Consider the following 25,541-nt stretch of genomic DNA (forward strand, 5'->3'; position numbering starts at 1 on the left):
ATATTCTGTTTTTCCCCCCACCCCTTTTCTTTACAGTAGAATTTTTTTTTTAAAGAATATATTATTGTAAATAGCCATTTTACTACTTCAAGGCTTCTCCATTAACTTAGCTTTGGAATTGCTCCCTCTCTTGGGATATCAGTCTCTCGCATTCTTTCACTATCAGTGTAGTACAAAGAAAGGGGTCACATCCAAATGTGACTTCCAAAGTTTCACTTGAAAGTATCTTTTTAAAAAATTCACTTTCCTACCAGAATGTTAACTAACACCTGAACTGTACCAGAACAGTAGATGCTTTAAATGGCATCTTAAAGATGCATAATGGCACCTTAAAGTAAATTTAGTGATGCAGATTTCCAAACCATCCTCTTTTTGGCAGGTATAAGATGCATATGTGATTGTCTGATCATGCAGTAGTGAATACCGATGATGGAAACAGCCTATCAAATGTAAATTTGATCTTGCTTTTATTGCTATTCAATATTCACTAGCTGCACATACACACACACAATATTCACTAGCTGCACAAAAAACTCTAAAAAATGGTAAAATTTTTGTCTAATTACTTTTAAAGAGATTATAAAGTTATATATAGTATTAGATGTATCTTTTCAGTTTGTTCCCTGCTTTAATGAACCGTTCATGAACAAAAACACCAGTTAAATTTCTTTCCTAAGTAGATAAGAAGATTTTACTTGATTTTTAGTATTTGTGGATTGTATGACCATTTGCTGTTAAAGGAAGTAAAAGATGAATCAAAATCGTAATTCCAGTCCTCAGTTTTCTTTCTCACACTGCTGAAATTATGTTCATTGGATGATTTCATTTTGAAGGTTTCCAATTTTTTGGCAGTTGGGCGACTGTCAGTTACCTTCAGTCTTCAACTGTATCACAGCATAGTGAGGAAAATATCTTTCCAAAACAAAAAGGAGTAGGAAGAGAAAGTAAAGGAGAAAGGGGGAATTATCCGGAGTCTCACTGTATTTGAGCCAAACCCATTTTGGGGTGGCTTCATATATTTATTTTTAAAAGTAACAGTAGTCTAATACAGAACATCTTATGACTCACTCAACTTATCACTACAAAGCTGAAAAATTAAAAAATTGATTCATCAATTTTATGAGGTTTTTTTCTGAAACAGCAGCTGATTCAAATGGACAGACACCATTTAAATTTCCCATCTAATCACGATAACTTACACCAGACTTCAGACAGTTAATTGAACTACTTGGCAGAGATATGGTTCTAAAATAGACATCTACTTCAAACTGGGGTCAGCATCTGCCAAGCCAATTATCTCCAAACATACCTCACAATACTTGCTTCATCCTGCATTATAGCAAGTAAACAAATAACTAGGCAAAGACAGGTTTATGGAAAATGCAATAAATCATAACGATTCTTCATCACCTACAAATGTACATTTAAAGTGAAAAGAGGCAGTGCCTTAATGAAAAAAAAGTCACAGCATAGTAAAACTCTACCACAAAAATGAGACACAAAAGTCCTTCCTCACTACTGTTACTCACTACAACTATGACATTCTGGCAGAGAACTGACATAAAGCAATTCTTTCAAACAACTTATGAACTCCGTCATACCTTGCGGAGAAATATTTGTAATAGTTTCTGCAATCAGACTCTTAAAATGGGATGAAAAGTAAATCCAGTTCCTGGCCCTAGCATAAACACATTCATAATAAAAAGCCTAGGATTTAGTTTAACACAACAGTTACATATTGTTCGGAAGAGTCCTCCCTGTGTTTTAAGGGCAGTTCTTAGCTTCTAAGAAAATACGTGGATTACAATAATGGGATAATGATCAATGTTTGTGCCTTGTTAGGCCAAATTAGCAATAAAATACTTAATATTGCCTTTATGTCTGTCCTGCTAATCTGAACTATAGCCAGCAATACTTACGCAATCTTTTCAATATAGTTATTAACTGTCCATGTGGGGTGGAAAAAGAATTTAAGTCCACATTCTTTGAACTTTTTATTGGCATTTCAAAATCAGGATCTACAACAAGTAATAGATTATTATACTATGACACAGTGCAGGTTTTGGGTGTGGGGGTTTTGTGTTTCTTTTGGGTCTTTTTTTGTTGTTTGTTTGTTTTCATTTTGTTTTTTAAAACCAAACTACACAACTTGTGATAGTCAAATATAGCCTTTTATTAATAAACAACCTTTTGTCTTTAGGCCACATCAAATATATCTTCACACATTTTGGGACTAATGCTGGGACAGCTTATACAACTGTAAAGTAGCAAGGTGTTCACCACAGAAAAGTTGGAACCAGGCTTATAGACTGTCACTCTTGCTTTATTAGAAGCCTACTTACACTAGTGACTGATTTTGGAATTAAGACATAGTAGCTAGTTGCAAAAAAACCAGATTCTCCCTCCTCCCCAATACACCTACACTAACCACAATTCTGAAATACTATTTAAGAAAAAGAATAACATAAGAAATCCTCAGCATCCCATTTGAGTCATGGAATGTAGCTTGGGGCTACTCTCAGGCAAGGCAAGTAAAACCGCAAGATTTGTTATGTATTTAGGTAAAACAGGGGCTTCAGAGGCCACTAGAAAAATCAAGTTAGCAACAGGGTTGTTGGTTTTGGGTTTTTTTGGTTTTTTGTTTTTTTTTGTTTTTTTGAGTTAAATAGGTCTAATTTGTATAAGATTTCTAAAAATAATGAGTTAGGAAACAAATTAACCAAAAGTAGCAGGCAAATTTCCTGAAGAGAAATAGCCAGAAAACTAGTCCTTACGTGTCTGGTTCTTGTTTCCATAACACTGCTTCATTTGCTGGCACATTCTAATATAACAGACTCTACAGCAGCATCTTGCACTATAAAATGGAACTCCTAACAAAACAGCTAAAACAAACAAATAATACTAAATAACAATTTGGCTTGAGATGACATTGCACAATAAATAGGATTTAAATGTTAGGTTCCAAATTATCCATAGTATTTGCAAAGTATGGTCATATTATCCATTCTTGCCCTACGCATATTTAAAACTGAAAAAATATTCAAGTTATGTCATTTTCTGTTAAAAAAAAATGCTGCAGTTACACAATACACACCCAAGATCCTGTTTAAACTATAGCTGAAGCTGTGTAAAGCAACAAAAGTCAACATAAGTGATGACAGCACGGCATCACTACGGAAGGTGAGAAGTGAATTCTTCCTAAGAATTATGTCAAGACTGTAGCACTTATTTACCACCAGACCAGACTTTACACTTTTCAAAGCGCTAACATAACCCTAAAGAGGGAGAAATCCTTGTGTAGAACACTTAGGGAAAATGATGCCAACATAACACAAATCTGAACAGAACAAACAGGGCTTGACTTTGAATATGTTAAGGCTGGGCAGGGACATAGTTTGAATTCTGGGCACAATCCCTAACTAACAGGCTCCGCTTCCGTGAAACTGTAACAAACTCTGAGAAAATCCACTGTCTGGGTAAACCTTCTCTGATCTTACTTAGATAACTGAAGTATCAAGGACCATGAGTTGCTGATGGCGAGGAAGCCTCATCTCTCATCATACCATAACACCGTGATACTTAGGAAGTCATATTTATGTGAAATGTATTTCAGTATTAATGTTTTATTTATTAGACAACACTTTCTCCACCTGCTGAAAGTTTCCCAATACAGTGAGTCAATAGGCAACGTCTGTAAATCGCTTGTATTCACTTACAGGAATCTACACAGACCTCTAGAGAAAAAACCCATCAGCTGAAATCATCATGTAAAAAGGATGCTTAGAAAACAGTACTTTGTTCCAGAAAGATCTTACTGACACAATTCTGGATTAGAAAAGGGGCAGGGCAAAGTCTAATCAAGTTAAAAACCTACTTATAATGGAAAATTTCAGCAAATTGAATAAATGGCAACAGGTAAACAGTGGTTTTATTAAAAGTCAAACAAGAGAAAGTGTTAAAGAACTTGGAGGTTGAGCATTTTGGTTGTTAAAAAACATAATCCTCAAGAGACAAACTCCAGGCCTGGGAAAAAATAAAGGAACCAAGATCAGCTTTTGAGAGGCATTCTAAAAGGACAAAATACGAGTAGAAAGTGAAAGACAAAAACTAGACATACTGTCTACAAGGTTTTGTTCCCTCCAGATATATAAATACTCAAGAGACTTTTAAAAAATGTTTATGAAGCAATGTTTTATAGGCATTAGGATGTTGGCAGGGAAAAACATTGGCATAGTTCTTGCCACTATGACACCATGTTCACAGGAATCTTAGCATGGACATGCAACATCACCTTTTCTTTGTAAAATATAATATAGGGTGGATCTGTCATTAGAACAGCTTATTTACTAATTCCAGCAAAAGTCAATGCCATTGAAAAAACCTTACCTACTAAAAGGTGTGTACATCCATTACACAACGTTGTGGTTAAAACTGGGATTCAATTCCTGGGCAAAGTTCACTGTCCCATGGAGTTGCACATTTCATAATAAGAGTTTTAAATAGGTCATCCACTTACAAACCTAATGATTAAAGGTCAAACCAAACCAGCTTCTAACTGTAAAATTGTATCTTGGAGGACATTTGCTTCCCGACATGTTCTGCTTTTAAAAATAACGCTGACCATTGGTTTCAAACCCTTTTACAAACCTACTCTGCAAGGTGTGGGCATATGAATTTTACTTTCATGACAGTCAGGCAGTTCTGCTGCATTCCACTAACGAACCGCACGAGAACAAGACAAGGTCACAGGATGGCAGGGCAGCACGGTGCATTCCAAGACAAACTGCACAAGTTGATTTTCTCCTTCCAGGGTAGCTAAATACACGACAAATTGATTTATTTTTCATTGCTCGTATCTGAAATCAAGTGATTACAATTGACCGTATGGCCACTCAGAGAAGGAAACTGATGGCATCTTGTCATTCTCCCTGTGTTTGGGCAGGGATACCAGAATGCGTTAAATTTGTCAAATCAGACAGTTTAATAAGCCACTTACTTGAATAGGGAAACATCTGCATTCCTAATGGTGTGAACAAGTGTTAATTATTGCTTGCTATTTTAGGGAAAATATGCCGATGATATCACAAAGGAAACGCATACCTACAAATAGCTGAAGATATTCTCCAGTTACTGGCAAGTGTCCAGAGCTGAATACAAAACTCTCTGGGAGAGGCCAGAGTACTCAGCACTTCCCATAACTGAGTCAGAAATATTTTCAGCAAGGATTCAGTCTCATTATCAATAGTTTTTCGTGCTTAGAAAAGAAGAATGATGCTGAAATATTTTGGGTTTCTGCTTATGGTATCTTCACGTTTCTAGTAGCACAAATTAACCTGGATGTGGCTGCAGGGAATGGACAATGGGAAGGGAATTTTATTTAAGAAACTCCTGTGAAGTTAGAACTGTAATTTTTCCCCTTTGTTAAGAGTTTCAAAACACCATAATATTTGAGAAATGTGCCCACACACAATTCCATACCCATAATCTACCAAGTGTCTTTGGTTAAAAGGCCTCACTAGCATAATGTCACGCCATTTCTACTTTCACAAGAAGTTTAATCACCACAGAAGCTTAATCTGTTGATACTAGAACACTGATTTAATCCTTTCACACAACTCCTATTTAAAGTGCATCACACATTAGGGAGGCAGAACTCACTTTCGGTGAGAGCATTAAGATGGAAGTTGGCAGATGTGGACCCTACTCTTTTTTGTCAAGATCCCTCTGCAATTTTAAAGCAAGTAATCAATATTCCTCTGCTTCTTCGGAGTATACTCATACACGGAAAGAAGGCAATTCATTAATGGATTAAAAACTTACTGATGGCATAAAAGTCTCACAAATAAGTCTTCTATACCATTCCAGCTCTCTCTTGGGGCAGTAGAGAGCGGTAATAGAGGCATTTCAACCATCAGCTATTTTTGTAGACCTCTGGCTAAGAAGGAAGGTTTAATAAAACTCTGAGAAATTTCCTTTGAGCCTTAAATTAGGGTTTGGAAAATGTCTTTCATACTACGTCATTTAGTTGCTTTTTGTGTAATGAATGTATAATAAACTTAAAACAAATAGTCAAATCAAGTGACCTTATTACCTTATGCAGTGCTAAGAACAAACACCATTTCAAATAATGGGTTGCACCCGGGACCACACTGCAACTTTGCTGCCCCCTTTCACGTTGGAAACAAAAAGCCTATTTTTGCCAGCAACTGCCACCAACAGAAAAGGGGAAAAGATAAAATAGTTCCTCCTCATTCTAAATTCAGACAAATCCCAAGGATAGATCACTAACCACCTTACAATCTTTCTGAAGAAGCAGAATCTGTACTCATGAAAGTATTCATAGACTCATAATACAGTCTACATGAGGAAATCAAGCTCACATACACTTACAACAGATTAATTAAAAGTTCTGTTTATTTGCGGGGATTTTTTTTTAAGAGTAAAAAGCTACCCAATTTCCTGGGAGCTTAAGAAATCTCAAATTTTACTGGAGCACTGCAGAAGTGTCATGTACTCTCCAAAGGCAAGTTGAAAACCCTGACAACCTGCTGGTTCTCTGAACAGCAGGACTCTACCAGAAAAGATGCTTGCATTTAGAAAACACGATACCCTTAATAGCCCCAGTCAGCTACAGGCACAACAGGTCTGTGGCAGGATCAAAACTCGGAGTCACACACGCAGCAAATACACAAGTAAATACCTCTTCATCCACACAGCTTCATTGCCACACGAGCTCTTGCCAACCTCTGTTCTAGCTTGACAAGGGAAAAGGCCTGTGCTTGTGGATCTCTCCCAAGATTTGGGACCTGACATGTTTTTTTTAAATTCCATCATAACTTCATAAACTAACAGCACACTCCCTGTTGCTCTATTCCACGTAAAAATCTCCCTGTTGGGAAGTCACAGATGACCGCACGTAAAACGTAACTTTGCACACCTTTGCTGTACTACAATATATTGTATTTGGTACTGGAATAATGAAAAACAACTTGAAATTTAGCACTGAGGGACACGTGTAAAAAGAGCCAAGAGTATTCCACAAAACCAAAATGTAAAATAGATCACAATATTTTTCACTGTTTTCTTTTTAGCTACTTCCATGCTCATCCAAGCTCATCCTTTACTCATCTGACGTCATGTAAATTAAATTAAAATTCCAAAGTCATGATTTTTTAGAAGCATGTTTACCATCCCATTTCAAGTCTTTGTACATTACAGGATTTTTATGCCCAAAGGCACTTTTGTTGTACACTCAAAAAGCATGTCCACAGGGCAAATTTGCACATGCACAAGATGCTTGGTCTTAACATAGACTCTCACGGAAACTCTTCTCAAGCCACTGCAACACCAGGCAGGCTCACAGGTAAAATTTTATTTCATCTATGCGTACACCATTTTGTGATAGTCTCTTACGGTGATTAAAACCAGAAAATGCTTAAGAATTTTTATATTAAGTTTATGCCTATTTCCTGTTTAATTCAGCTGACAGCTCTTCTATTTCAACAGAAATTGAATTAACCTGTTCTTGTTCTTTAAGACTGCTCTGAGGAAAACAAAGATGATGTATCAAGAGCAATTAAGTCACTATCTCTTCAAATGAATTTCTAAACATGAACTTATGGACCATTTACTGGATAAAAATACAACTGCAGAATAAAGCATTAGCATTTACTTCACATGCCAAACAAATAGATTAATAATAAAGCAAAATAAAGGGGTTTTTTTTGTACTATAAATGACTGCGTTACAGAAAAGACGTGCAGATAATGTCATTGTCTAAAGTCCTGGATTGTAGATTCTCCAACTTAAGGAAATACTATATGGGATTTCAACAGAACTATGTGAACACCTCAGTGAAAGCACAATTCAAAAGACACATTCCTTTAATTTGCTAGCCAAAAATATTTTCACCTCACGCGCAGAATATGTTTCAGTTTGTTGCATGTAACAAACTGAAACAGAAGTAGTAAATGCATCCCCATTTTCACTGCAGTTAGAAATTGCTGTTACTGGCAATAAAATCTGGATTACCAGAAGGTGGGACAAGAGTTGTTCCTGCAGATGCTGCCACATTTAAGAATCAAATCAGGTGTAGCAAGAAGTACCACAGCAAACAAATCAAGAGACTAATCACTATATAGAAAAGCAATGCTAATTAGTAAAGCTGCTTAGCTCTTACATTTCATCTCATTTCTGTTCACAGAAGTCAGAAGGGAGACTGGATCCCCCCTCCCCCCTTTTTTAAATACACATGTACTCAGTATTTAGGCTATATTTAAAGTCAAGGTACTGTAATATTACTGGTCTTCCGAAAGACTGGCCTAAATATGTATGTAATTTTACTGAATACAAGCTTAACAATTTATGAAATTCTTCCTACAGAGATGCCACTAGTTGACAGCTTTCTACTTTCTTCAGAAAAACAGATTCTCAAACTTTTTCCTACAAATTAAAACTTGGGAAGAAAAGAAACTCTAAACCAAGGTGAAAACTAGGGCATTTAACCTATATTTGAGGAAAAGAGGGACAAACAGACAAATCAACAAGAATACGCAACTTTCATTATTAGACAGCAAGATAAACCGAATTTTATATTAAAGTAAAAATTAAATATTAAAGGAACCGCTGACTTAAATTATCAAAATCAAACCTACTATGCCTAATATTTAAATTGGTATTTCTCAAAGCTTCACGCTCACTAGTTGGCATCCATTAAATATGCTGATTTCCTGATCCATACAGTCTGTGTGTGTTATTTTTGCTAAACAGACCAATATGGTATAAATGGATGTAAGCAATTTGATAACTTAGTATGCTTTAAAATGATTTTTGTTTTCTTTATTTCATCACCAGCCAGGCAGTGCCACTTTCTTTTTTCCTACATTTTCTTTTTGTCCATGAGCTTTGTTTTAGATGGAGACCAAAGTTCCATGTAAATGAAGAAAAACAGAATATTATTTAATAAGCAATTCTAGCTGGATGCATGAAGTATAGCAAAATTGAAGGCTTACCAAAATACACTTTTTAAAAAGAAGCTTTTTTAATGCAGCTGGTGAATTAGGTAATTGTTTCTAGTCACCACAGGATTCTGCTTTGTGGAAGCAGTGAGTTTGTACTTTTCAAGGATATTTTTTCTTTTTTCCAGTTTTAATATGAAACCAACCTATTTTTAATGTCTAATGTCAAATTACTGAATGGTATAGTAAACCAAATGGATTAGAGCGATTAATTTTTCTACAGGATGCTACAAGTGGTTTCTTCACTTCAAAAAAGCCCAGGTCCCTACCTAGTCAGTGCTTTGATTTCTGGAAAACTTCAGCAGTCAAAACATATATGGCACAAAAATTTTTTTATGCAAGTTAAATAGCTTTACACTTAGGTGTAAAAAGAAAGAACTGCCCATATTAAAGGTTATTTACTATATATGCACACCCTTTTTCTAATTATACATCTTACTGAAGAATTACTTTTTTTTAAAAAAAATCAAGTTCTCCTCTGTAAATAAAAAAAGCTTTGCATAAATTATGCATGCTCCTGCAGAAATCCTTAAGACTTTATTGTTTTGTGGACCAGTAAAATGCATGGTATTGAAAGCGGTGTGCACTGAATTCACCTACCAGCTGCTAACGGACACAGACACCCCTGAGTCAGAGCACACGCATCCCGGAGTGCAAAAGCCTCTCCACCACGCGCTGTAGGCAGCTGTGCCCAGCACAGCTCCAGCAGCCACGTGGAACCACCAGCGAATTCTGCACATCCAAAAGCTTCCCATTCCAGGTAACAACTACTAGGACAACTGCTGTCAAAAAAGATGGCCACCAGGAATTTGCTTGGAACCTAAAAACGAAATTTTGTATTTGCTTTTACTTATTAAAATAATGTCTAGTCACCAAATAAGTCAGATACTACTTTATGCTTATACTCAATATATTTTCATTTAAATTATTCACGAGAAAAAGCTTTGTGTCAATATAGTATTTCTTAGCATGATGCGATGGGCTAGTTCATAGTCTAACTAAAACTTAGGATACTGCAGACTGAAGCTGAAATTAAAAAAATCACTTCCAATAAATAGGTTAGCAATGTCAGAATTTGCTAGATATTGCTATTCATTCATAAGAATCAAACATTCATATCAGGCGTCTACCCATGTGGACAAAAATCAGAGATTTCAGGAGATTCATTTGCAAATAATTACTAGCTGTACATGTTTTAATTACAAGAAACAGAAATGAAGTCAAGTGGCTGTCTACCTCAGAGTCCCTATACTAAAAGGCGGCTTCAAAAGAACTCCTTAATTAATCTCTATTCAAGAATTTATTTCTGCTATTAAAGGATAGGAAAAACAGCTTTATTTAAGTCCTGCTAAACTCTGATCAGGTAAACTCAATTGGATTATCTGGAAGTCCATTTAGAAGGAGCCACTCTGTAGATAAGATAATGGAGATTTAAAAAAGAGTAAGTAAAGTTTATTTCAGAGGATCTAGTATTACATCACTCTGCTGATACTGTCTGTAATACTCCCCATTCCTTTTTGTAAACAACATTAACATTCTTGAGTTAAAAATACTTCACATATCCACATTTTCTACCAATTTTGCATGTCAAAATGTTTAAATACATCTCCAAGATACATATATTATCACTGTTTTAGAGGTTACAAGATATATAGAGCATTAAAAAAAATGAAAGTGACAGTGAGGACAGTGAGGTGACTTGGTCAAAATAATAAAGCAATTCTGGACAAGAAAGAGCAAGAGCCACAGATTTTCTTGCTGTGATAGCTGCCCAACTTCCATGCAATATTATCCAGACACTCAACAAACCAGGCTCCATCTCCAGTTTTCCCAGCTTCCCACGGCTATACCCACCAGACAAAATGTTTTGCCTACTTCCCCACCCCAAAATCCGTGACATTTAAGATAGCGTCATGGGAAATGTCCCCCATTAGAGTGAGTAGGTTTGTCATTACATTATGAAGCTAGTGATCCTGTCAAACCAGAACAGCTCTCTTCTTCTTCCATGATGTATTTAGACAGGAATAATAATATATCTATCATTATACACATCAGGGTGATTATCTACAGGGACAGATAATTTTGTTCTGTTGCCTACATAATTAAGGAACACTTTTTGGCAGCAAAGAGATCCCAGTTCACATCTTTTCTTACTGAGGCTATATTCTCTTGTTATTTTCTTGAAGATTTTAGTGTCAAAATAATTGTAAGGACTCCTACCCCCACCTCTGACCCTGCTGCGCATTAACGTATTACACAATTTGTACCACCTCATTTGTACCACGCTGCCTACGGGCCTTGTCGTAAACCAGTCCTCAAAACCGATCCCTGGTAAAAATAACCTCCCCAAAATAGGAGAGAGAAGGAGTAAGGGTTACCGGGGTTATTTTTAACCTGGATCAGTTCAATGCTCTGATTTACGCTGGGGACCCAACGGAGGGATTTTTGGCGCAAGTGAGGGTGGCACATCACGGTGTGGAGGAGAGGGAAAGGATGGCTGTGGGCAGGGGCGATGCTAAGCTGGCTTTGAGGCTGAAGCCAGCCTGTGGTAAAGCTCAACCTCAAAGACACCACTCAGAAACCGTAATAAATCTATTCAGCAGCACTGGTAGTGGGAGATTCAAAATAACTACAATACAGCAGTGTAATAAAAAATAAACCAGGACCAAAAAACCTGCAGACAATTTCACCAACACCCTAAAAACGATCCCATCTCTTCTAAGCAGGTATTTTCCTAGATCTAGAGAGCCATAGGCTGGAGTGATTCCCAGTTATTTTGCATTTCAGTAGCTAATGTTCCGATTGTACTACTTTTTGAATACAATCTTTCTGTAGTTGTTATGGTATTTTCAAGAGACATCTTCCTCAGCTGAGTCCAGATCAATTAAAAATAGGCAGTTGTAAATACTGTTCTGCTATTTTGAATATTTCATTAAAACCAGAGAATAATAAAGGGACTGTGACCCAAAATAAACAGGTTTTCTTTGGCAGCTTGGTTCAAATTGGTTGATCATGGAAAGAGAAATATTCATAGAACGAGAGCATTTCCTTTCCTCTTCTAAAAGCAAGAGCAAAAAGAAAGGGATTAGAAAAAGGCCACTATTCTAGTTGGTATTAGAGATGGAGAAAATATCCTAACCACTGTCTGGTATGCAGAACTGGAATAAAAATATCACCTCTGTAACCCAGCTAACCCAACATCACCCTATATTTGAAACAGATACACAGCTAGTCAGAATTATGGAAAATACTTAGGAGGTTGATTTTTGACGTTGAAAACATACATACAATTGTGTTGAGCTAAATGCACCAAAGGACAATAGTGATAGAAATGCCATTTGGAAGCCTCAACTACGAACATCATTTGTTTTTATTTTCTGTTTTAACTGATGGAATAGTTGTAACAGCCTGAAATTTTGATTTGTGAGGTCTTTGTTCTTACACACCACACTGTCCCTGTAAAGCACGTATTAATCTGGCTACGTGTACAATTAAAGACTAAAATTTACTCCTACAAAGTTTAGCCAGTGTGAGATAACTAAAAGAGCAGTTCTAGCACAAACTTGGGCAAGCTCTCAAATTTACTGCTCAAGCAAACCAACTTTTGTACTCGTTTCATTAGAGAGCCTCGATGATGAGCACAGTTCATTTTATAATTTCTAAATCACTTACAAATTCCTTCTGTTTAAAAAATATTATTTATCATGATATAATCTTAAAACACAAGCCCAGCAGCAGCAATTACACACGTACCTTCAGATCTGTACCAATATATCGACATAGAAAGACTACTACCTCATTACTAAGGGTGTAGCTAATGCGCATTCACAATCAGCTCGCTTATTAAAATTAAATGCTTCAGCTATCTCAACTGAGTTCAGTTTGATTAACTTGGAGATTTTCTTACTTAAGCTTCCTTTTCCTTTGCTTAAAGTCATCATGCTGGCCAGTGACAATTTAATCGCATGATAAAAACCCAAAATGGAATAAATCCTTAAATGACAATCTTTCATAAAAAATTGGTACAGCAATGTTTTAGAAAAAACAGGGTTCTGCTTTCAGTACTTCTCTATGGAAAGCATGATCTCTCTGTTATTCTTAGTGTTCATTCAAACTAGCAGAGCTAGACTTTTTTTGCAAGACTTCGTCATTTAACGTCCTGTCATTTTAGCAAGAATATGTTTCCCATTGATGCAAATAGAATACTACACACAATATTTATCAGTGCTATTCATATTAACAATAGATTACACGGATCTGATTAGACTTCTGTCATTTCCATTCTGCTCTGCTCTAAGAAAACGCTGCACAACAAGCCTAATAATAATAAGGATAGATTTTACCCCCAAAAGAAGCAAAGTATTTGCAAAATTAAATCAGAACAGCACTCTATCACCCACGGAGATATTATGTCCTCAAGCTATTTTAGAAGTCCACCATGAGCTAAGGCAGAAAATGCTTGACATAAAAACATGAACTTAGTACCCAGTTGTTTTGGGTAGAGTATTACTAATTAGCATTCTCCACAGGTTTTCAACACGGTTATGTTCCTAGCCTTTCTCAATTCACTTCAGTCACATAGTTTTGTGTTTCTTTTTGTAATTCACATTTTAGAAACTGTCTGTAGAAACATACCAAATAAAAGACAAATTGGACTATCGGCTGTAAGAGTGAAACTCTTCTAGGTTCTTGCCAATGGTATATACAGTATGGTGAAACGACACAGAAGGACTACAAAAGGAACTACGGATTTGATCTACTAAACATTGCAATACTTTAAATTGTCAGCATGGTTATGTGGACAGAATTCCTTTCAGTAAGTACTACTCCTTTCCTTTCCCCATATGCTACTATTCGTATTCCAGAAATCTAACTGCTTAATACCAAGTGTGCTGAATTACATCTCCAACATACTCATTTTTCAGTTTTAAAGGGAATGTTTAACCTAGCACTGCACTATACCAACATTATTTTTAACTCGAGTTGTTCTTTACTTCTTTTTTTTAACTCAATACAATACACTCTACACAAATGACACACATTTCTTATGAGTCAAAAACTGCAAAGCAAACAGATGGAGACACAGACTAAGAAAATAATACCAGAATACAGAAGTTGCTCTTTGAATTCTAGATACGTAGAGCCAGAGCCCAATACTATCATCACACTGTAAAGCTCCTACAATCTTCCTTTACTTTCTTCTGTCTTTCACATTGCACCGAACCTTGCTGTTAAGAAACTTTAATTCTAGCTCCACCTGTACAACAGGTAATTATAAACACAGATTTTGGTGTGTACTTTAAACTTCATTTAAAATACTCTGTCATGTATAGAAGAAGGATGAGGCCTCCTATGTTCTAAAGAAGATCTCCCGTAGTTGGAGAAGAAATTACACAATCCTAGTGCCAAACTCTGTATGTCTGTGCACTGCCTTCTGGAGAGCTTGCTAAATTAATGTTTAGGAAAAGATGAATGGGCATTTAAAGGGAAGCGAAACAGCCTCGTATTTTAGAAGAGCATGGCGCTAAAGTCCTCACAGCGCTCAAACAGTATCTCCTTGGTACATAAGTGTTCTTTCTCCCTACCTTCACGTTCTTCCTATGGCGGAGAAGAGCAACATCAAATACTATTCTGAGGAAAGTATGTCTTCGTAACAGCTGAAATAGGATTCCCCATGAAGAAAATGGAAGAGACAGAAACCAAGTTCTACAACTCAAAATAGACAGCATTACATACTGCTAATGTTGCTAAAAATTCCCCTCCCTTCTTCTGCATTAATATGCTATATAGGAAGAGGCTTAGCTGCCAGTTTATGAAATTCTCCCACCAGAGTAGCAGAGGAGAAAGTAGCTAATCAAGATTTCTTTAGATATAAAGCATAACTAGCATAAGGCTATCCTTCCCACTTACAGAAAACTATTTTTTTTTTCACAGTGCTTTTAATCAAAGCTATAACAAAGTCAAAATTATTTTTAGAGAGGTACCCGAGGATCATGTATTTTTGATACTATGCACTGAGAGCTGTCATCTAGGGACATTCTAGATCTTAACTTGATTTAAAATATGTAATTAAAATGCAGGTTCAGTTTTTCAGGTAGCAAAGGACTATAACCTACATTCAGACAAACTCAGAAATCAGATACATATTAGCTTATATAATCGCTGAGAGCCAACAATACTCCTTCAAAATTAGTGGCTAATGTATATCCAGTTTAAAACCTCAACCCTACAAACATTTACATATGAAATAGTTATTCATGCCAATGAAGCTAGCCACTAGTCAAAGTTATGCGCACGCCTAAACTTCTGTAGATTCAGGGCTTAAAAATTTTACACAATACATTGGCTCAGAGAAGAAAAACTAGTTTTATTGGAGCACTGTTATTTCTGAAGTTGTGTGTCATTCAACACATCAAAGACTCTTCATTGAACTTGAAATTATTTATGGACCTGGTAAGTATATTTCTATTACTTTAGACATCAAGGGCTTGCTACCATGTATCCCACCAGAGATAATACACACTGAGTATTAACTGGTTTTTATATAAAAATTAATGTAACACATACACACAATTAATGTAACACTTACCACTACACAATTACCCCTTGCTTTCAGGGGAAAGAAAAAAAACATTAAAAAATCACTGCATTCCAACTGAATGGAAGAAAAAAAAAAACTGAGATAGAAAAGACAAGGAAAATCAAGTATTTCAGTACGAGGTAGGTCACAGGAACTTGTTACAGCATTGTTACAGATCACAACCTGAACTATCACAAAACAATGGGCAGTAGGAGAGCTGTGGGCACGCAGCCAGTTCAAGAGCACACAGGGCGGAGTAAGGAGCCGCTGTCTTTTCTCTCGAATATTCTCCTAAAACTATCCTCAAAGCATGATTTTTTTTTTGTCCCCCTAGCAAGCGAGATCATCCATGAAGGGACCACATATTCCTATGAATAACACTGACAAGTGTCAAAATTAAAGAGGTGTCAAGTTAAAAATCTCAAAATCTCTAATCTATTTAAGATTCTTTAAGCTAAAATGACTAATATTACATTGTACGTGCTACAGAAGAATCGTACATCCCCCTCTCCATCAAGGGAGATGATGTGCCTGCTGAACTTTGAAAATGACTGGATTTGAAGATTACAATGCCAATATCTCCTATTACTTGCTAACAGCACGTGACTTCTGCCTTGTACACAAACTATGAGGGTTTGGTTGTTTGTTTTTTTCTTTTAATAAAGGCTGACTGAAGCAGAGAAATTCCCAGAAGCGGCAACAGTTGCAAAAGGTAACTGTCACTGGTTTCACAGACTAGCTTGTTCAATAATGTTTATAAAGCAGAGTTACAAAAACCTTGCTGTGGTGTGAACTATCCCACATCTTACTACTATTTGCACTTGCACTTTCCATTCAAACACCTGGGACTGACTACTGCTGGAAACAAAATTCTGGTGTAAATGGATCGTGATTTTGATACATCATCATAATTCCTACCCTCAGCCCTCTGGAACAGTGCACATAGAGAGAATACAAGCTTTGAAACACTCCTGTATTACTGCAAGTATAAGGTACTTTATGGTAATTAATATCGTCTCAGCGTTTAAGAGTTCAGTGTTTGCAAACTGTGTTTTCATGGGCTTCTGCTACTAGCCTGATTGAGATACAGTAGAAATTAATCACAGTGAGTGGGCACGAAGTTATACCATCAAACAAATAATTATACTTTCTGCGTTTACTCTAAGGCTGCTGGCATTTTGAATGATTAACTAGGACTGGGAGGGTTGGGGCAAGGACGTAGTATGCGGAGCCTTTGCAGAAAGTCTGGCTGACACAGCTGTCGGAGAACATGTCTGAATCAGCAAGAAAACTCTATTATTTTTCCAAAAGAGAAAAATACAGTACCGCTAAATGCCAGCTAATCATCAACAGACTGCTGTGCATATCTTCACCCCTTTTGGGCAAGGCAATTACCAACAATATTCAAATATTACTGCCAGCACTGCCCATCTTAACCGTAGCTGATTATTTCGGTAGAGCACAAGAAAGGAGACAAGTGTCTCTGTGTTCATAAAGGATCAGTCTGAATATTCTAGCTGCATTGCTATATACTTTATTTGATTAGCACTGACCAAAGACACCTACTGTAGTAATTCCCAAAAGAACAGCTTGCTGTTTTTTGTAAATATTTACTACAATGCAGTGAAATATAATCATTTGCAAAAAGGCATGACTGCAGCCAACTCGAATTATTTACTTACCGGTGGGAAATCAAAGTCTATCTGGTTGGCTAAATTTAAGATGTAGTCGATTCGAAACTGGTTCTCTGGATTGGCTAGTTCAACTGGAGGTGCCAAATTGCCCATTGCTGTCACTATTGTCTGCAAAGAAAAAAAAAAAAAAAATGGCAGAGAGTGTCTAAATATCGATCTTTGAGTAGTTAAAACAATAGGTCATAAGTTTACCTCTATAGCTTCTTTAATATTGTTTTTAATATCCTGAATTTTCATTTTCTTCTCCCTGTAATAAAAAAATACATTATTAAATTTATAAGCCATAAAATCAGAGTATCTTTTTGAAACAGAACATGAACTTGAAAAGTACTCTATCAAAACTGTATTGTCACTACCGACTAACGTGCTCCCAGTCACTGAATACTTTTGTAAATAGACCTGATTTACCATCTCGTAACTTTTCTACTTAAACTTTTGTATCCAAAAGTCAGGATCTAATTATGCTTAAATAAAAACTTACTGCAGTCCTAGACTGGGACTAAGACATTCTGAAAAAATCAAACAGGTTTTCATTCATTTGAACACAAAATACTAGACATGTGGAAGTTATTTAGAAAAGCATAAACTGGAAACAAATAGAGAAAAAAAAAAAACGGGGTAGGTTATTAAAAGTAGAAACAAACGAAAGGAGACCAAAGAACCTCAAAGCACAAAAAAAATTACAGCACAAAAATGACGTCACAGCTGAAAAAGCTAGATCAGAGAACTCAGCCTGATAGAGACATTCAAACCAACAGTTTGGACAAGCAAAATAAAAAAAAAAACCTATAAAATAAATAATAAAGGGCTAATACAAGTATGTAAAATTACCTTTTAACTACAAGCAGAAGAGTAGACTAAAAAAAAAACCAACCCACACTTGGAATGCTTTATATGAGCACTATCATTTGGGAATAACTGCAGCCAAATTAAAAAGCATTCGGCTCAAGCAACCTAGAGTGTAAACCATTGCCTCTACTATATTTGTATTGTATATTATGTCAAATCTGACAATAGTTATTTTAAATGCTAAATAGTGCAATCAAATGAAATGCATGATCAAACATTTGGTAGAACCTGGAATTAGCATCCTAAAGGTATTACTAGTATTGAGTCTGTAAACTGTAACTTAATTGCAATGCACTATGACAACATTTTTACATTATTAATTTCTTGCTATACACAGCATAAAATTACTACTTTGAGGTAAACCAAGTTAGCCATGCAATTACTAAAAAAACCCACCTAAATTGTCTAAGTGACCTTTTAATCTTCATTAAACTGTTTTTACATAACGCTTTCATGATCTGAATATTTATACCAACTGTTTTTAATTTTTTTTCATTCTGAAAACTAACATTTTCCAGCACAGTATCCCAGAGACTTGAAACTACCAACAGTACATTTTCTTTTTTTACCCTTTAAAAGGTAGTGCTCACACTTTCAGTTTACAGACCACAGCTTGAAAACCTCAGTTTACTCAGTTAATTAAGCAGTCATATTGCAAATGCTTTTTATCACTTTTTCCTTTCTATAATCATTCACAACCGACAACCAAAATGAAACTGAAAGCATATTCACCAATCAAGAATGCAGAAGAACAGCAGGAAAAAAAAAAAAAGTACTGCTTAAATAACAAGGCAGACACAGACGTCCCAGCGTGGTGGGAACTTTACTTATCAAATGGAAGATTAGTGCAACTTTTGTAAAAGACAGGGTCAAGGAAAACACCACCATGCCAGCCACGTGTTATGCTGCCTTTTAGATATAGATGTGGAGGATCTTGCTATACGTTCTTACAGTTGTGCAAGCATGGTTGCAACGCAAGTGCTGCTCTTACAGATGGAAAGCAAACAGCAGCATCAAATCATCTCGTTCAGGATGACTTAGCTGTGTAGAGAACACGTCTGAATCCACAGCAGAACTCTACCAAACAGTTACCCCTAAACATCAGCTCCTCATCACTGACCACTGCATATATTCTCAAAACTATGGGGCAGGGCAAGGAAGGTCAATGAAGCTTGATGCAGAAAGAAAATTAAACGATCAATAACCAGATGTAAATTCTTGGTTTCCCTAGTCTTTTTGATCTACCTACAGACCACCTTATTCCTGAAGACTACCAGTTTTTTGCTTTAGGGATTTGGCACCGCTGATGGGAACAAGGCAGCGAGCCAGGAAAGGCCAAAAGCACTGAACTAAGGAAAATAAGAGAGGAAAAGAGAGGAAAAACTGAGGCCTTTTCACCCTCTTCCTTCCCATCTTCAATGCTTTCTATTGCCCCAGGTCTTAAGAAACTCTCCATGCCACAAGCCAAGATTTAACGGTAGGTGTACAAATACCGTATTTTTCAGTTAGTACACATATGGTTGCAAAAACATCAGCCACTTTCTGTTTTTTAAAACTGACGTTCCTTTATTAAAGAAATGTAAATAATGGTATGAAAGCAGGAAATGTTTATCAATGACAGTGTAAGCAATTTGTCTGGCTTGATTTTGCCTCCAATTTTCAGCTGGGTCTTAACTTAATGAACATGTATCCAGATTCCACCCCGTTGAGATCAAAAGGGCAACTGATATGCTGAAAGCTAAGCAAGATACCAGTATTTTTAAGGGATTAAGTAAAGAAATAATATTCAGTCATTTTGCTTTGTTTTGGAACATCATTAGAAAGACAGAAGTTTAGAAAGGCTTCTGATTGTTTTTTTTTTTTTTTTTAAAGCAAACTATAGTTATATTCTTCTTCGTTGGAACACTTGAGGATAACTGTCCCAAAGCATCAGCTAAGTGCACATTTACCTGACCCTTCCATACCATACAATAAACCACATTATTTCTGTTATAGGTTTCGGTCAAACTTGCACATTTACACCTCTTCACTGATCCTCACGCTACTAGCAGCACTGCAAAGTGATAATGAATATGGAGTGATGTAAAACTCCAGCAATTAACAAACTGCTTGATAACCATCATCATCTTTACAACAAGAATACTCATAGTTCCTATTTCTGGTTTTGTTGCCATGGCCCTATAGCATGCCTGGTAAACAAGGAATCTTATTACACAGCAATGAATGTATCATGTCATTTTGTGTTTTGTAATGTTTACTAAGCGTAAATTTTCCATGACAATAAGATACTTTATTCTTCTGGAACTCAACGTGTCCACCAATCACCCATCTGACAGCTTACATACACCTGAAACTTCTCTTCAAAAAAAGAACTCATTTTATTCAAGGACTAATAAAGTGCAGCAAATAAAAGCTACGCCCCACCTCTGCTCTCCCTTCGCTCTGCCAGAATTGTTTTTGAGAAATCCCAGCCAGGTTGCACCTCAAATTTCCAAAAGTAATTGAACTTCATTTTCCCAAACCACAAAGACTGAATATTCAACTCAGAAACAGATTCTTGCTTTTTTCCTTTCTTATTCCCGGGTGCTGGCACGACGGCCAAAACTACGAAACAAAAAAGCTGGGCTCCCAAAATGTTTTCCTCTGGAACAGACTGAGTAGATTGGGAATGGCACCATGCTATCCTGGCTAACCAACGACTGATGTCTCTGCAGACCTGTTCTGCATCTTTAGATGCCATGGGTTAATAAGGTCATATTTTTAATCTTGTTTAAAACTTTTGCTTAGGCTGTGTACAGTAGGCCAAACAAAGCATTAAACTCTATTAGTTGAGGATTATAAGAAAAATCTCAAATCCTGCTGTTTTCAATATTTAAATGGGCCAAAGCAAAGCTGCACATAGCTTTCAGGAAAACTAATAAAGTCTATTTTAGGTACTATAAAAAAAGATGACATTTTAATTCAAATAACATGAAATTCGAATGACATAAAAGGTCAGGAAAATCAAATATTCCTTGAAAACAAACCTAATCAGTATTTAGTAAAGAACTTCTCCACCTGTGGCTGAGCTTTACTATTAAAATGGCAACATTTTTACTCAGACTTTATGAAATCTTATGCAATGAACACATTACCAAACAGATTATCAGAAAGCAAACTGATTTAATTTTAACGTTCATTTCTGGTTTACCTTCCAGATAATATGAATAACCATTACTTGGAACTTGGAAAAAATATTTAAAGTTTAAAAAGAACATTCCAGAGGACCAAGGATTCAGCTCACCCAGTATAAACATCCCACAGGTAGAAAAGTTTAAAAAATTTGGTGCTGAAATGAATGGTGAAAACAAAACATGTTGGGTGGGAGGGAGAGGGAGAGAAGAGTAATAAATCCTGTTACCCTTTTATGCCTTTATTATTTATCCCAAATCCCCTGATTATACAGGAAACTCCACACTTTAAATGTAGGAAAATTTTAGGAACCAGACATTAGACGTGTCATGAAGAACACTGTGAAGAGGTGAACTTAATGCTGGGGAACGCATCATTTGAGTGAAAGTAAAAAGACTTTGATCAGATAAAATGCAACAGAAAAAGGTTTTTAATGAGGGTAAATTATGATTGCCAATTAATCCCACTATGAACATGGCCTAAAAAAGGAACATACCCTGGAACACGAATACTTACAATGTGAATACAAAATATTGGAACGTTCTTTGCATATTGCAGATATAAATGCTAGCTTTCAGTTTTGAAAAATGTCATTTTCTTTCTCAATTTGTCTTTTAACACATGATTTCCTATGTGCAGTCTTAGCATAACAAATAATGCCATATAATGGCTTGCAATTTAATAGACTGTATACATTATTTCACCACAAGTGAGCCTATCTAGAATCCTGAAGGGTACGTAACAGCATGGGCAGAGTACAGCATGCAACACAAGGACACCTACTTAAAATAACTGGCTTTGTATTATATAATAATCCCTCCAAACCATATTAAAATGTTCTTTATTAATTATGTTCCCAATTTTTTGTAGTTCTTGGGATGCTGTTGCAAACAATAAAAAAAAGCAGAAAGTTTCTCTTTAAACTTGTACTGCAAAATGTACATGCCTGGAGAGTATATATAGATCATTTTAATAGGGCATATTAAAATGTAATCACATAATGCTAATACAGAGCATTAGCCTTTGTCTTCTTTACAAGGTTGTAAACAGCCTGGCTTCCATCACCTTTAGTGATCAGTACAATGCATAAATTACCTTTATTTCTGAAGCGCTGTCAAACTTCGCTCACTCTTGAACTTGCTGACATAACAACTCAATCTGGCGAAAAGCTTCCCTTGCCCATGCAAAGCACCGCCAGTTAAGTGAATCAATTTGCAAGTATAAGAGCCCGAATAAAAATCTTACAAAACAATTAATTTGTCTCTGGCTTTTTATAGGAGAAAATGACATTGTTGTGTTTCAACACAGGTGCATTTTGGTTCGCTTTCACCAACAAACACAAACACACAGGGAAGTAGCCACCGGCTGTCCCCTTTCTGCTCACCTTCAAAAGCCCATCGTAATCACGCATTGAAAGCAAATGAAAAGTTAACATACCCATTTCATTTTAAAACACAATTCAGTTCTTTGACAGGCAGTCATGCACTTCACAGGCACGTGGGCTTTAAACATAGCTATTCATCTAAATATGGTGTCTTTGATGCAGTGAAACATGCTCGTGGATGTCATAAACATTCCATAAAATCTGCATTAAAATTTGTTTACGGCACCTTATGGAAGTTAACAAGAATGCAAACAGCACTACCTGCCAATCCACCTCATAAAAACAGAGCAGAGCACTCAAGATCTTCAGACACAAGACCACAAGCAAGGAAATCCAATTAAAATTTTGCTACCAATCCACTTTACAAAAATTCTGTGGTACTTTACGATTCAACAATAAGGTAAATTTGGTTTAGCAGCCTAGGTTATTTCTAACAGAACAACATAGCAATTATCTCAAAATATAACAGCTAGAACGGCAAACAGGGCAGAGGCCAAGTTAGAGGCACTTGAAAACAGGGGAAAATAGGTGCCTAGAGTATTGAGAATGAAGCTGAAATAATTCCTCTTAGACCTATGAGAAAGCACCAATTTTACAGACAAAACTGCTAAAATGCAATAGCAAAACCCACTGAATATCTTTTGCAAGTCAAACTCTTCATTTATATCACACCACAGAGATACCTCAGTAATTCCGGCAACTTCAGAGAGATTTTCTATTTTGTACTGTTCAAGAACAAAAGGACGAGCACACGCAGTACCACGGGGTAGGAGCGCCCATGCATCAGCTGCACAGCAGTAACTCTGTACAGCTTTCGACAGGAAATATGATTTAGTTGGGTCTTCGCAGCAGAAAAGAGGTTTTCTAACCACATTAATACTTTGTTCTTGATAACTGTCACCTTGTAAGATGAAATAAAGTTACCCAAAGGCATAGCTAGCTGATAAAATGTAATCTAAAGCACTCTACGCACTCAGTGCCATGCTGGTAACACTGACCACGTACGTATCAAGCATCTCACTGGAAGCAACAGACCCTTGCTGCTGCTGGATGCAGAGATGTGGTTTCTCCTCCCTAATACTACGCTCTTCCTCTTACACCACCTTTTCCCCCCAACATCTACTTCACTTTGAAGATCTGAAGTTTTTCCACTTTGAAGTTTTACTTCTCCGAGATTCTGGGTAAAAAGAAATTGTACCATCCAGCTATCAAAGATGATTTACTGTGAGAAGAAATAGTAATTATAGAAAAAGAATAGCTATCAAGATAGACTATTCGCTTTCTCTGTAAATAACACCTTTTGGAAAAAGAAAAACCCAACAGGTTGAATAATTCTGTCATGATATACTTTGATTAAAAGACATGGTTAAAAATTAATTACGTTGCACAGACCTAATTGTGACCTAAATGATTTGGGAGAACTTAGTTCAATTATCCCCTGAAGCATAATCACTTTCACACACATACGTGATGCAATATATACATATTATACATACATATACAGACAGACAATGCATACAGGGCTTCCACAAGTTCCCTTTTAAATATCGGAAAAAACACTGTAAACTGCTTTACCATTGCTTGCTTTAATACATTACAATATTTGCCTCCATGAGTTACATGCACATCTTACTACGTGGCCATAAATAGATGAACATATGATAAATATAAGCGCAAAGAGATACCTTCTATTTACAGAATGACAGAATCATTCTCTAAGTTAAAAGGCAAGAAATACAAATTATTGAAGCATTGATTAAAAAAATGCATCACAGCTCTGTGAAAGCAGAGACGATGTTATTTTTGATCATTATTTACACTGGAGTGTTAGGGGCGTGACTTGTTTCTTATCTTGGGGAACAGTACCATAATGAAATTACTATAAAACTCCCAAAAAGGTATCCCTAAATATAAACCCAACTCACTCAACATTTAGGTTTATTTTACCTGTGCTCATTGTGATATCCCAGGTGTAAAGGCTAAAGGGCAACTTTATTCTCCCTCCATGGCTATCTGACGCGAAGACTGGTTGCGGGCAGGTCTGGCTCCCGATGAAGTTCAAGGAGCCTGGAGGGTGGCCGGACGCACACCTGAGGGCTCTGTCCCAAGGGCTGCTCCAGCAGGCAGGCACAGCCCAGGCACACCGCACCCTGCTCACACCATCTGCCCAGGTGGATGTGGCACCGAGATGCTATTCTGGCTCTAAGCCACCTTGGGGCTCCCTTTCAGCTTTGCAAATTCCTACGTAAAACCAGTTTAACTAGTTTACAGTCCCTTTTTATACCTGTAAGTGGCACAAAGAGACCATCATAGACCCAATATTACAAAGCATAATTCTGCTTATGTTGCTCCATTTACCTCAGCTAATTAACTAGCAATAGTTTAGGTAAGGAATGAAAACACAAGTGTTCACAAAGAGCTCTGTGACATGTAAGGTTGACAAAGGCCCTTCAATTCATACCGTTCAATAAAACACCTTTGTAAATTGCAAACTTGGTCTCTAGCTCTGCAGGCATGCATACAGAGGATAACGCACCGGTTTCGCTTTCTTGCTCTAAGTACAGGTAATTAAGCATATCACAATAAAAAGCGTCCTCAAAAGTTCAGTATTCTCTCTAGATACTCGACACAATGAATTAACAAGGCCAGAGTATTCAGAGTACACTTTGTGATTCTTTGCTGGTACGGAAGGAGACCTCTCAGAACCAACAGGAATAGGAGGATTCAAGTCAAACTTGCTGAATCATCTTGCCTTGTACAGTTCACTATTTTGAGATAACCATTTCAAACTGCTGTCAGGAAGCACAAAGACATTTTTATTTATTTAAGCGCTGTGAATGTGGTAA

General features: G+C 36.5%; 1 protein-coding gene across 3 annotated transcripts in view; it reads right to left on the reverse strand.

The window, feature by feature from the left end:
* GNAS (GNAS complex locus) overlaps window positions 1–25,541 on the reverse strand; it is a 161,233-nt gene that overhangs the window by 42,578 nt on the left and 93,114 nt on the right. For all 3 annotated transcript variants that reach the window (XM_087749582.1, XM_087749583.1, XM_087749584.1), the window contains exons 3-4: window positions 17,484–17,538; window positions 17,280–17,399 (exon numbers count right to left, since the gene is read on the reverse strand). In XM_087749582.1, coding sequence (XP_087605708.1) covers window positions 17,280–17,399; window positions 17,484–17,538 — 175 coding nt within the window. The remainder of the gene's footprint in view (window positions 1–17,279; window positions 17,400–17,483; window positions 17,539–25,541) is intronic.

Source organism: Nipponia nippon, unplaced genomic scaffold, assembly GCF_047370975.1.
Source record: "Nipponia nippon isolate SJK-2023a ecotype South Korea unplaced genomic scaffold, ASM4737097v1 scaffold_13, whole genome shotgun sequence".
Classification (NCBI taxonomy): Eukaryota; Metazoa; Chordata; class Aves; order Pelecaniformes; family Threskiornithidae; genus Nipponia; species Nipponia nippon.